Source organism: Saimiri boliviensis, chromosome 3 (genome assembly GCF_048565385.1).
Source record: "Saimiri boliviensis isolate mSaiBol1 chromosome 3, mSaiBol1.pri, whole genome shotgun sequence".
Lineage (NCBI taxonomy): Eukaryota > Metazoa > Chordata > Mammalia > Primates > Cebidae > Saimiri > Saimiri boliviensis.
The window spans coordinates 47,076,606-47,091,047 of NC_133451.1; the positions used below are offsets into that span (position 1 = coordinate 47,076,606).

At 38.2% G+C, this 14,442-nt stretch overlaps 1 protein-coding gene across 13 annotated transcripts in view; it reads right to left on the reverse strand.

Moving 5' to 3' along the window:
• The window catches only part of FRYL (FRY like transcription coactivator), a 275,206-nt gene that overhangs the window by 19,166 nt on the left and 241,598 nt on the right, over positions 1 to 14,442 (reverse strand). For all 13 annotated transcript variants that reach the window (XM_074396110.1, XM_074396104.1, XM_074396108.1 and 10 more), the window contains 6 exons: positions 14,216 to 14,413; positions 10,910 to 11,071; positions 10,709 to 10,783; positions 10,220 to 10,396; positions 5,847 to 6,047; positions 3,747 to 3,911 (listed from right to left, as the gene is read on the reverse strand). In XM_074396110.1, the coding sequence (XP_074252211.1) occupies positions 3,747 to 3,911; positions 5,847 to 6,047; positions 10,220 to 10,396; positions 10,709 to 10,783; positions 10,910 to 11,071; positions 14,216 to 14,413 (978 nt within the window). The remainder of the gene's footprint in view (positions 1 to 3,746; positions 3,912 to 5,846; positions 6,048 to 10,219; positions 10,397 to 10,708; positions 10,784 to 10,909; positions 11,072 to 14,215; positions 14,414 to 14,442) is intronic.

Consider the following 14,442-nt stretch of genomic DNA (forward strand, 5'->3'; position numbering starts at 1 on the left):
TGAGTGCTGGTACTCAATGATGGCAAAGCTCACATCTGGTTGAGGCAACTGGGGTGAGTCTCCTTGGAGGAAACAGCGTGTGATGGGCTTTGACAAACATGAGGAAGGGATGGTATTTCAGGCAAAGTGATTAGAAGATATCAAAGGCCCAGAAATACGCCATGAAAATGCCAAGTGTATAAGGGAACACTGGTCTGGATTTAGTTAAGCAGGGAAAGCAGCAAACTCTTTTCTTTAGCATTAAATATAATATAGTAGAATTATTTCTTAATTCTTCTACCAGCTTATGTTCAATATCCTCTAAGGTTTCCAGATGAATTTTCTAAACATTTGGCTATTTGGAAAGATAATTTATGTGACAGTGCTAGAGACACTTCTATACCTAGAATTTAAAAAAAAAAAAATTTTAAGTTTATTTTTTGAGAGGGAGTCTCTGTCTGTCCCAGGCTGGAGTGCAGTCGCACCATCTTGGCTCACTGCAACCTCAACCTCCCGGGTTCAAGCGATTCTCCTGCCTCAGCCTCTTGAATAGCTGGGACTATAGGAATGCACCACCAAACCTGGCTAATTTTTGTAGTTTTAGTAGAGAAGGGATTTCACCATGTTGGCCAGGCTGGTCTCGAACTCCTGACCTCAGGGGATCTGCCCACCTCTTATACCTAGAATATTTACTGTCATGACTTTTTCCTTCTACACCAACATGAACATACTATGTTATCTCAACCCAAATTTAGTTCAATGCCCTCACTTTTCACTTGTTCACACCTGCAGTGTATTGTCATTTTTCTTGAATAATAATTTCAAAATCATACTTTATCTCCAATGAAATTTTCTAGTAATGCCTACATGTCATGAAGAAAGTGCTTTCGGGGCTGATGGAATGGATTCCATTGTTTATATGTAGATTATGAGAATCAAATTTTCTTGTACTTTGCCTTATTAGACAATGATACATGCATATATGCTTTGTTACAAAGATTTCTTTCCTCCAAGGAATAACTTGTCATCCATGACTTGGATTCCAAGCTATCATAAATAATAAAAGAAACCATTCGTGAGTAAATATGAGTGAAGAACTTAATCCCTTCTAGAGATCAGAGTGTAAAGTCTGTATATTACAGAGAAGGAAGGGACAACCAACTCTAACGTTTTTCATGGCATGAAATGCTTTCGCCTACTCCGTTTTATCTTTCCAATATTAACATGATTTAAGGGAAGAAATTCTAATAAATATTTTTAGGAGTGGATTTATTCCTTTAATTCACAAAATATTTTACCCATTAAAATTATATTCTTTGTCTTAAGAAATTGCTTTAAAAATAATTATGGTTTTATTTCAATATCTTAGTGCTTTTCTCTTTTTTTGGTACAAGAAGCAATTTTGGGTCATTTGACACCATTTGGCAAAACAGAGAAAAATTAGGCCAATACATCCAACAGATATAAGGCTGTCATATTCCCTGTGGATAGCCATTCCTCTGGTGATAGTTTTAATATGAGTAGAACTGTTTCTAAATGAAAATACTATGCTTTCAAAATATTCCTTTCATTCTTATCCACCGGTGTTATGATGTATGGTGTGATCCAAACTAGGCACTGTAGTTTGGCTTAATAACTAATAAACCTCCCAGCAACTGAAAGGAATAGAGTCTACTTAAAATGCATCTCTAAATGCTGTCAGTTCTCTCTTGTAAACGTTTCTCACGTTTGTGCACTCTTAGTCAGGCCCTCCTTACTTCTTGCTAACATTCTTCCAGCTTAGCTCCTTCATCTCCAACCTACTCTCCACGCCCCTGTCTTAGAGACCTCACTGACACAATGAGACCGCAGCCCTCCTGTGATGATCCCTCACTGTAAGCTCTATGTGTCAGGGACTAGAACCTACTCTCCATTTTCGACAAGAAAGGCCAAGGTTTTAAAAAATAATCAGATCATGTTCTTCGATGGTTACCTGCTGCATAGCCTGTGACATGTGTCGTGGCAGCGCCTCGGCCCACCCCTCTCCTTGTTCACTGCGTTCCAGTCTCACCTTCATATATATCAGGGCCTTTTTAACAGCTGCTTCCTCTGCCTGGAACCTTCTCTCTCCAAATCGTCAAGGGGTGAGCTGCTTCTTTAGGTTTTACCTTAAATGCTACCCCTAACTTTCTCCTTTACTCAAGTCCACATTACTGTTAGATTTTCTTAGTATGATGAATTAAGCACTTCCTGACATATTATTTATATTTTGTTTTACCTGATTATCTGTCTCTCCTACTAGAATGAAGCTGCCTAACACCAGAGGCCTTTGTCTGTGTCACAGCTGCCATGTGCCCCGTGCCTAGCCTAGTGCCTGGCATGATGTGGATGCTCCGTAAATACTGGTTACATAAATGAATGATCGCATGCTGTGTGCTTCCATCTTGGTATCCGGTACAGTGCTTATTACTTAACAGGGATCTCTTGAAAGAATAAAAATGTCTATTATCTCAAGATAAAGTCTGAGTCTTTAGTGTGGCACACAGAACCTTTCCTGTCTTAGACCCTATTCATCGCTCCTACTGCTCTTCCATTTTATTCTCTGGAAATACTGAATTTCCTGCTTGCAGCTGGACACACCATGCTATTTCACACTGTCATCCCTTTCCACACTGTATCCCTCTGCCTGGAATGTCCCAGCTGCCATGAAACCTGCCCTTTCTTACCATCACCCCCAGTGCGCAGCTGATTACTTTCCTCAGTTTTTGTAAAGCCTTGAACATATTACTGAATTTTCCATACTGAAATGTATTTTAAAGCCTTCTCTGTCTTCCTAATAGACAGCAAGAGAACAGGCCCATCCATGCCCTATTCTTCTTTGAAGCATCTAGCTGAATGCCTGGCATCTACTGAAACCACAATAAATTATTTGTTGAATTATCTAAACCTTAGCCATATTAGTAATGAGGATTTCAAAGATGGCTTGCTAATAAGGAAGCCAAAATGCCTTCATTTCAAAATATGTCTGCTTACTGTTAAAGTTCAAGTATGTACAAGGTCAGCCTAACAGGTCTGTTTTTTATCACCTTACAAAAATAACAAGATCTGGTAACTTGATTAGATCTAGTAACTAAATTAATTTGATGAACAGGGTAAAAAATACAGCATTTCCTAGTACTTACCAAGGAATAAAAAAAGCACATATGACAGCACTATAGCAATTACATTTTTAAAAACTATAATAATCTTTAAAAAAAAAAAAACTAATACTTACTTATTTTGGTCAGTCATTAGCTTCAACTCTGGCTTACTTCTCACAGGCCTTTCCAAAAAACCTAATACTAGTGGTTCCAAAGTCTTTTTAAATGATTTCAATTAACAACTGCTAACACAGCTGGCCTGAGGTTTTAATCCCAATCACAGCACCAATCACATAAACCCAACACAAAGCAAAAAGAGAATTAAAAACCAAAGCGGTCCTTCTAAGAAAATACAGCACAATAGATGATGCTCACCAACCCCAGAAGCGTCAGTACATAGACCTCATCACGTTCTGCAATGCAAAATGCTCATTAAAAACACTCAAGATTATTTTTAACCTGTAGGTTATTTCCTTAATCTATCAACTTATGAAAAAAATCAGATTTCACTATGTCATTTAAAATAACTCAACAGGTTAGAAATACTGGAAACCAATTTCAAAACTCTTTTGAAAGAAAAGCAGGAGCTATAAAAGAGTGCTAAAAAGAACCCAGATTGGCCATGCACCAGCCCCCATTTCTCCCCACCTCAGGCAGCTGGCTGCTAGCATTATCTAGAGAAGCCTCCAAAGTTGGGGTCTCATCCCTGATTTGAAGCACTTCTGTTGTGATGCTGCCAGTGGAATCTTGAGACTGGAGAAGTAAGTCAGGATGGTCTGGCATGGTTTCGTCAGCAGCAGAATCACTGTTTAACTAAAAAGAGAAACAGTAAAATGAGGAATTCATTTATGAGTCAGTGATTGTCACAAGAGCCACAAGAAACATTCTCTGTCATAAAATACGTTAGGGGCTTTGTTATAAAGAGCTTCTGAGATTTCCTAAAATCATCTTTCTTTCTTTCCAGTCTATACTAGAATGGGTGTTGTTAGGGTAAACGGCTGACCCCTCGGTAGAACTAAGTATGCAGTAATAAAGGCTAAATTTTGCTAAACAAAAACTACCAAAGTGGAAGAGCTCTATGTAACTATGTTAACCTTGAACTAAAATTCACATTGGAGCTGAATGCAAATTTATTCATGGAGGACCAAGCTTTATGTGGCACGGTTAAGTGAATGGGTACTAGAGATAGACCAGTTGATTCAAATGTACTTACTAGCTGTGTGTCCTGGGATAAGTCATGTAATATGCAGAACTGCGATAACCATACTTGCCTTGTGTGTGGGGAGGAGAGTTATGGTGACTAATACACGTAAAACACCTTGAACCAAGTGCATCATAGACAGTAAGTGGTAACATAGCTGCTGTTAGCAGCAGCAGTTCATCAATGAACACTTAAATGGGAGAGAGACAGTTAGTTGAAAGACAAACTGGGGCACCAATGAGATGTAAAAACAGGAGAGAAGACTGGATGCCAACCACAAAGCGACCACTTTAGATTTTGCCTAATGCGGCTCAGGCCCCACCATTCAACATCATTGCCAGCACTTGACTAGAGCAAATGCATCTAAATTAAAGGCAGGTGGCTGAGTGCAGCGGCTCATGCCCGTGATACCGCCGCTTAGGGAGGCTGAGGCGGGAGAACCACTTGAGGTCAGAAGTTCAAGACTAACCTGGGCAACATAGCAAGATCTCATCTCTACAAAAAATTAAAAAAATTAGCTGTGCATACATGGTGTGCACCTGTAGTCCTAGCTACTTGAGAAGCTGAGGCAGGAGGATCACTTGAGCCCTGGGGTTTAAGAATACAGTGAGCTATGGTTGTGCCACTGCACTCCAGCCTGGGTGATGGTGTTGAGACCCTATCCCTAAAGAATAAAAAAAGGAGGCATTCATATAAGAGCTGTGTAACCATAGCTGGTGCCTGGTTTTCCACTGGTCATTCTCTTATCACATGTACCAGGGCAGCTTCTCCTCGTGCCTTCTCCTTTACAGTGCCATCTTCAAGTTCTAGCCCTACTACTGGCTTTCGTGCACGCTGACTCTTCTGAAATAACAGGCTACTCTTACAGCTTTCATTTTCTACTCACTCTTTACTTGATCTTGAAAGGGACCAAAGTTGTGCTCTGTCTTTCTATACTACACTAACTAGGAAAGAAAAATGGGTGGTGTGAGGTCAAGAGATCGAGACCAACCTGGCCAGCATGGTGAAAACCCATCTCTACTAAAATACAAAATATTAGCCAGTTGTGGTGGTGCTTGCCTGTAGTCCCAGCTACTTGAGAGGCTGAGGCAGGGTAATCACTTGAATCCAGGAGGCAGAGGTTGCAGTGAGCCAAGATTGTGCCACTGCACTCCAGCCTGGCGACAGAGTAAGACTCTGTCTCAGAAAAAGAAAAAGAAAAAGAAAAGAAAAGCAGGTGGTGAATTAAATGGTGTTAGTAGCATAGTGATACTGGAAATATATTATCATTGAAGGCCTCTAATAGGGCTCCAAACAACTCATTGTGAAGTTACGTCTTAGCATCTAATAGGTGTGCAGTAACAACCTAATAAGTTTAGTGCCTTTAGTGCTGTCAGGAGTAACAACATGGTACTCCATCACTGCTGCAATCTTGTAGATTCATTTCAGTGTGTGCATTTCACCTACGCTAAGATTAAAACTGGAAAATCAAGAAACAATAATTACAAAGTTGGAAGTTAAGAGGAAAATGAGAGCAACTGTCACTGTAGGAGAAGGGAACTGTATACCATTTGTGTGCGTGAGAGTATCTGGCTTGCTGTAAGTGCTTCTTCTTCCGAGGACTCATCTGTATCCTCCTGGTTGGTGAGGTTCAGGCTGGGGGTGCTACTAGAGCACTGGTACTCCTGGAGGGATGGAGTGTCCCCTTTGTCAATACTGTCCAGTGAGCGCCTGCGGACTCCCCAGTTGAAATTGTCCATACTTTCACCCTGGAAAAGCAAGACACGATTTCTAAAATCTCAGATACATGCTTCTAAATGTACTAAATGTACTATACCAGGAAAACATATACCAAGATGAAAAATACTTAATGCATTATTAAAAGCAGAGTTTCAATCAGCCCTTCAATTTCTTTAAACTGTTAACACACCATTAAATATTGATATTTAAAAAGATCACAATTATTTGGTTGACAACCTGTTTTAACTAAATAATTTTCTTGACTTTCTATCTTGTATTACTGGGGACCAATTAAATCTACTATCTAAGCCATTTCTATTCTAATACACAAACATGAATGAGACCACAAAGAAGACAAATACATCACAGATGACAACAAATAAACAACCCACAACACCAGGCTGCAACTTACCTGCAGCTCCTGGTTAGCAAAAAGGAAAACACACAGAATTAGAAAAAAACGAAGACAAACATTTAAATATACGCTACACTTTCGGGGAAAACTCTTTGTGATTTCTCAAACCCAAAGACTGATTCAAGCTCTGGATTAAGCTTTGTGCAGAAAGTCAACATATGATTCAAACCTTTTTTTATGCAAAATATGTTGTGAAAAAGTCAGAGACAGACACTTAAAACAACATTTCTATGATACACTTTGGTAACACAAACTTTAAGAAAATCTTCAAGATTTACAAAGGTTTAATACTTAGTACAATGCAAAAACTGACTTCGAAAACCCACATGCAGTTGACAACATACAAGGTCACAATTATTTTAGTTAGTAGGGTAGCTCTGGCTAAATTCAATGGTCATTTTTTACTATAAAATATAATTTAAAATCAAGATCACAGCCATCAAAACATTAACTGTTGCCAATTTCAAAAGGTCAAGAGGAAATAAGACAAATTTCAATTTCTCTTAAGGATTTATATAAGTTACGTTTCTGTTATTTTAAGCTGCTCCTCCTTTTGTAAGGATATAATCCTTATAATTTTTCTTAGGCTTTGATATGACAAACCATATTGAGTTGGCTAGCAAAATATGATGGTTTTTTCTGTATCCCTTCACACAGGAATTGTCCAGATTAGAAGTTTTCAAATCTTTGTTTTTGTTTTTGAAGCAGAAGAATACTTTTTTTTTTTTTTTTTTGAGACGGAGTTTTGCTCTTGTTACCCAGGCTGGAGTGCAATGGTGCGATCTCGGCTCACCGCAACCTCCGCCACCTGGGTTCAGGCAATTCTCCTGCCTCAGCCTCCTGAGTAGCTGGGATTACAGGCACGTGCCACCATGCCCAGCTAATTTTTTTTGTATTTTTATTAGAGACGGGGTTTCACCGTGTTGACTAGGATGGTCTCGATCTCTTGACCTCGTGATCCACCCGCCTCGGCCTCCCAAAGTGCTGGGATTACAGGCTTGAGCCACCGCGCCCGGCCTCAGAATACTTATTTTAAATAAAATTTTAGATGGAAGTCTACTGTGCAAAACTGAGAAAACCAGAGCTGCTCTGGTTGAAGGTGTCCAGGAGCTTGGCCCATTGGGTCTTTGGATCTGTCCCTGCTGTTTCTGAAGGTATCTTAGAAGCCCTAGGGCCCTGCAGGTCAGAGTTTGAAAATCACCTTCCTAGAACATGTCATTTCAAATATTATTATGTATCAAAATACATAATGGCAGCAGCCCTCAATATGTATTTGGTGAATGAATGAATATGCACTGTGGGCTTTCAAAGTGAGGAGATATTTTATTATAATTTTCATTAGTGGTTAAGTTTGTTTTGCAGCAATCAAGTATTTCCTGTCACCATATTTTAAACAAGACTATATCCAAGTTTTAGAAAATCTGTATCACTGATTTGGCCTAATTATGAGGGATAAATTAGCATGCTCCATCCCACCCCTGATTACTATGACTTGAATTCAAGACAGAACTAGAATGAACATCCTTAATCCATTCTGACTAAGGTTCTATTAAAAGCCATGTTCATTACCACTGACATTTTGAAGCACTGAATGAACTTGAAAGCATTTACAGTGCTCTTTAAACAACAACAAAAAAAGGCAAACAAAAAGAAAAATAATCTTACCAGTACAAAAATATCAAGAGCCTGCCTACAGAAATTTAAATTCTGGGCTGAAAAAAGCAAAGAACTACCCAAGAGTTTAGAAGCCACTCCTGGCCTTTGGTAGGCAGCAGGTCTCTTCAGCCCATTCCACTCTGTTACCTGGTTGTGCAAGTCTGTCCTATTTCCTGCAATATCATTTTTCAAATGATAAGTGTGAAACTAATTTTAGGGTGGTGACTTACACTTTTTGGAAAAAAGAAAATGAAAAGGAATAGAACAGAAAATATCAGTAAGCATAGCACAGAGTTTGGATGCATATTCTTGAAACCTTTATTTTTAAAGGTATATATATAATTGGATGTGATATAAAATATATTAACTGTGGATTAGTATCAAAAAAAGGTTTAAAAGCACTGCCCTGCAAGGTGCTGAATAATACTTGTTCTTGAGTTCCTAGGAACCTATACAATTGTGTCTTTGGGAAAATGTAAATGGTAGAGTATTCTATAGAAACCTATACAGCATCTAAGCTGACATGAGGCATTTGTATTACTTGGAGGCAACATGGTCACATCCTCACATCTGCAGGGGGCACTGAAGCATGGTGGGGAGAGGGAACCTCACTTCCCTAAACTGGTCTTTCATGGACAATGAACAGTGTGATATGGGAGAGTGTACTACATTTCTTTCGTCTAACTCACCTATTAAAGCCAAAGGAAACATCCCTACAGGAAGAGTTGATTAAAGTGTATGAGATGTGTATGAGTTGTATGTGTACATGAGAGTTGATGAATGTATATGAGCTGTATTGAGTTGTATATGTCTATGAGTTGTATACATGTATGTATATGAGAGTTGATGAATGTATGAGTTGTATATGTATATGAGAGTTGAATATATATGAGCTGTGCATGTATATAAGTTGTATATATATATGAAAAAAATTGAATGTATAGGAGCTATATGAATGAGTTTTGACTCTTTAGAAAAAGATACATCAAGATATGATATAGAGATACTTGGTATTAAGGCATTTTGGTCTTCTTGCATACAGATATTTGTAGCAATTTTAAAATATATATATATTTTAAACCTATTTGATACAAACTTTCCAAGTTTAAGAGACTGCGGTTTGGGGAACTGAGCTCAGCTACAGGAATGGATCCCTAAATAGCCTAAGACAACCAGGATAATCCTGTTCTATTTACCACAGTGATTGTTTAAGAAAGTAGCATGTGTCCTAACTTGGGCCAATGAGATGTGACAAGAAGTCTGCTAAGAGCATTTTGGAAAGCAACTTCTTTACTTTTCTAAGAACATTTCTGGAAGTGACCCTCACTTCCTCCAAATATTGCTGTGTGTGGGAATAAGACTACCCAGCAATGATGACTGTTTTGCTGCTGTCTGAGGTCAAGCTGACTTGCAGAGAAGGACAGAGCCTGGAAAACTGCAGAGAGACAGCCACAGACTTCACTGAGCCATATCTAAATATAAGCTCTAACTCTGGACTAGCTCAGTTTTGTGGGCTAATAAATCTACTTTTTGAGTTTTAACTTCCATTTAGGAAGCATCTAAATTGACATAACTACCAATATAATATAATCCAGACTAAATCAATTTGGAGGAGAAACCCTTTGAGTATTAAATGAAGCCAGGCATTTGAAAGCTACCTACATCATAAAGAAGAAAGTGATTTGGAATGTCATAGAAAGACTCCCTCATTTGCCAAAAGGGAGATCTAGAAAGCCAAACCCCTTGTGATACCAATTTAGTGGTAAGTGCAACTCTCTTTAAAGTTGTGCTTAATCAATTTTAATATAATTTTTTACCACTTGGCTGCATATTAATTTGTAAAAACAGATCATGCAAAACATTTAAGTCTAAGCATACCCTGAAAATAATTGTGAAGAAATCCATTTTTTAATTTTATATTTTTAAAGATAAAGATGAAAAATTGAATGTTCCTTTTCTCTCAGACTTAGTCTGCTATTGACTAATTGTAGTAATCAAATTTAGTTCCTAATTAAGATATTTACCTTGTTGACCTTACACTGACCACAATAAGGAAAGATCCTGTGACCAAATCCTTAATTCTCATACAACTCTTCTATAAATATTAGCACAGAAAGCCTACATCCTTACCTCTGCATCTTCCAGTTCAACATCTAAAAAGTCAAAATCCTTAAAAACACCGAACTGTTGTTCACTGCTGTTATCTTCCACAGCTACTTCTTCCTCTTGAATTATGTCTTCTGTTGTAGAAATTAGGCTAGTCTGTTGGTCCCCGACTTCCAGATCTTCACTGGAAGAAAATACAACCTGATGACCGACAAAAAAAAAAAAGTCCATCAGATTTGTCACTCTGCATATGAGATACCAGCACCCCAAGAGCCACTGAAGGCCTAATTCTTGAATGAATTCGGAGCTTAAATTTGGTCTTCATGTTTAACTAGTTGAACACCTAGTTAGCATGGCTGTCAGATGTCACAAGAGACAAGATTTTTTTTTTTTTTCATTCTGAGTTAATACCATTAAGTAAGGTAAATTAAAAAAGGCAAGCAAGGAGACATCATTTCTTCATGGAATAACATGATCTTTGAGACCTTAACACAGGCCTTTATGATTACTCACTGATGGATTCTTTGGGAGGCCAGATTCTGGACCACAGAGAGAAAGCACATTCATTAGCTTTTCTCTTGTTCTTCGCTAAAGAAAAAAACAAAAAATTAAAATGTTAGGACTACTGATAAAAGAAGACAAATTCTCAAATTTTCATAACATGTAACAAAAATGATTCTTCTACGAATATTCTGATTTGATATCCTTATGTACCTGGGATAACTGTGGCCTTTTCCAACTAACAGGAACCAAGGCATTAGAATTAGAACCAGAAGAGGTTGAGGAAGTACTTCTAGTGACAGCAATAACTTTTGGTTTCCCATCTCTTCCAGCCGCACTGTGCTGATCACCATATTTGTTTCCAATAATTGGTGTCTACACAAAAACAAAATCCCAGTGTTTGGCTCCAATATTTCAACATAAAAGAAATGTAACAGGGTTAATAGTGCACCTATAATAGTTTTTACAAACAAAAAACAACATGAGGAGAGAAATTACTTTGTATGAGGTGGATGTTAACAAAGATCAAAGGTAATGATATATATTTTTTAATCAAGAGGCTTTACTGGAAATAACTTTGTATCTGAGATTATCAGAAAGCTTGCTTCTATTTTTTTTTTTTTTTAATTTTTAATTTTTTATTTTTTATTTTTTTTTGAGACGGAGTTTCGCTCTTGTTACCCAGGCTGGAGTGCAATGGCGCGATCTCGGCTCACCGCAACCTCCGCCTCCTGGGTTCAGGCAATTCTCCTGCCTCAGCCTCCTGAGTAGCTGGGATTACAGGCACGCACCACCATGCCCAGCTAACTTTTTGTATTTTTAGTAGAGACGAGGTTTCACCTTGTTGACCAGGATGGTCTTGATCTCTTGACCTCGTGATCCACCTGCCTCGGCCTCCCAAAGTGCTGGGATTACAGGCGTGAGCCACCGCGCCCAGCCTGCTTGCTTCTATTTTAAATATAATCCGCATTCTTTAAAAACCACCAGCTCCACCTTCTCCCACGATGATTATAAAATATGCCCCAAACTCAGAAAACATAAAAAAAGATTTACATTTTAAATATAAAATCATCTGTTTTCTTACCACTCAGACTTAATATCTGTTAAATTTGGGCACTTTTTCAATGCATATTGTTAAGTATGCTTCAACAATGTGGTTTAACAAATACTGAAGATAAGTAACAAAAGGGAACATTTCTATGTAGCTTCTTACTACAACTCTGATGTGTAATACTTCCAAAATTCATGTCAGTAAAAATTCTATGATAATCAAAAATTCATTTATATTTGACTTTGTAAAGTGTTTTAAATTTGCATTTGAAAATAAAATTCAAACTCATCTGCATGTCATATGAATCCCTTTATGCTCAACTGATCTTCCTTCTCTCCCTCGCCTCAACTATGACTACTTCCCCCTTCCTGAACTTCACACACCAGCAAACCTGAGCTTGCTCTTGTTTTCCTAACATACCCTGATCTTTTACAGAACTATGTTTTAGCCTATGTTGCCCCCATTGCATGGAATATCCACTAAATAAACTTCTAATCATCTTTTAATGATGACTCCAGACTTCTAAGGAGGCCTCCTCTTCTACCACCACCACCTCTGTGGTAATGGTAATCAAACTTGGACACTTAACATGCTGACTGTAAACTGTTTATGTGCCTGACTTCCCTACCACACATGAATCCTTCAGACCATGTGCAATCGCCTCTATACCTTCAGTATATCTCCAGTACTTATGCATGGCAGGTAGTGATGAAACCAATTAAGTATATAAAAATTAAGTATATAAAATGTTTTGAGAATTTGCATCACTGCTTCAAATAACACAATTAAATTACACAATTGATTTCTGAATCAGAAGGAAAAGGAAAGCCAATCTTCTCTATCATATTGCCATGCTATTATACATACACCTTCTTAGAAATTCTCAGATGTTATTAACTAAAACATTAGTAACACATATACTTTCTATCTAAAAAAATTAAGTTTAGGATAAATTCTAATGCCAAGATTAAACTGCAATAGAACATTTTTTATCTATATAATTCTAATCAACAAAAAAGTAAGTAGAGCTTCAATTTTTAATTTTTCTCAACATTACAATACTTGATCAGTAACTTTCTTCTTGAAAAGTTCCTCCCTTGGCTTCTGAAAGACCGTTTTAATAGCACCAAGGCACCAAGAGTGGGCTCAGGTGCCAGAGGGGGAAAATAAATTGTACTCTCAGCAAGGATGAGAAATCTTTAAATGAGATTTGTATTAATATGCAGCATAGCCAGGGTCCAGGGTTCCTTCCAGACTGGTGGGCCCTGCCTCTGTCTAGCCCTAAAATATATGGCTTCTCAGGTTTCCTTTCATTGCAGCCTTGTGTTCTTTTTAGTAATCCTTCCATGGTTTCAGCCACCCACTTATACAACACCAAAACCCTTAATTTGTTACATCCACCCAAGTTTTCCTCTAAAACTTCAGATCCCCAAATTTAATTGACCACCAGGCACCTCCTTTAGTATGGTTCTTGAACACTTCTGAGTCAACATGTCCAAAACGGAACTCATTGCCCTCTCCTTCCTTGCTGTAAGATCTGTTCCTGCATTCCCACTCTCTGAATGGTGTAACATGCATCTACCTGTCAAGCCATTCATCAAACTTGGATACCTCTTCCCCACTTTCCCGTTAAATCCCATCAGTTACTTCCTCGGTCTTCTTGTAAACCATCTCTCTTCCTTCTTCATTACCTCTGCAATTCTCTTGGGACTGTCCCACATTATCTTTTGCCCAAATTCTTCTGATTCCTTCACAATTGCTCTCTTCCCCTCCCTGCTCTATTTTCTATCCTATGACTAGAGTGATCCCTCTAAAATGCAGACCCTAATATGCCAACTAAAAATCCTTTAAGAGCTCCTACTGATTTAGACAAAACCAGCTTGTTACTATGGAATGCAAGAGCCCCATGATCTTGCCCCTTCCTATGCCTTCAGCCTCATCTCTCATCACACTCTACCTGCATTTTTTTTGAATTCTGGACACTTCCAACTAGTACAGCATACCTTGTAATGCTTTCTCACACTTAACAAGCCTTCATTCACACGTTCTCCATTTCTTTGCATTTAACCTCCCCTCCCCAAACAGCCATATATGCCTGGTCTAGGATTACTTGTTTTTTCAACACTCAGCTCAGATGTTGGCTTCTTTCTGAAACCACTCCTTTAGACAGATGCTACATATTCCCCTAGGACTTTTAATTTACTCCAGCCAAGCGCTGATCACAATGTTTAGTTGCTAGGCTAAACACCGCTGGAAAGCTAAGTTGTGATGTACCTTTTAGATGGGGAATGTACAGTCTGTTTCCCCAACAGACAGTAAGCTTTCTGACAGCAGGCCTTCACCACAACCCCACCCTGGCTTTCTAACACTGGGTATGAGCTCAATCAATGTTTGTTGAATGAAAGAATGAATAAATAAACCAATGAAAATTCCTAGTAGAGTATCTTCATCATTCCTGAGTATCTTACCTCAGATATATCAAAATGAAAATCTAAGGTCTTCCCAGGCAACTCCTTAGAAACATTATTAAAAATTTTAGTGAAGGATATTTCAGGAGAACCTATATCTCCTCCATAGGTCTTGGGGATATCACTGGGTACGACGAGACTTGCAGAGCGTGACACCACCAGCTTTAATATGTTAAGGGCTTCCTTCCAGTAAGGACTCTGGTTTAAAAAATAGTTGACACATAAAA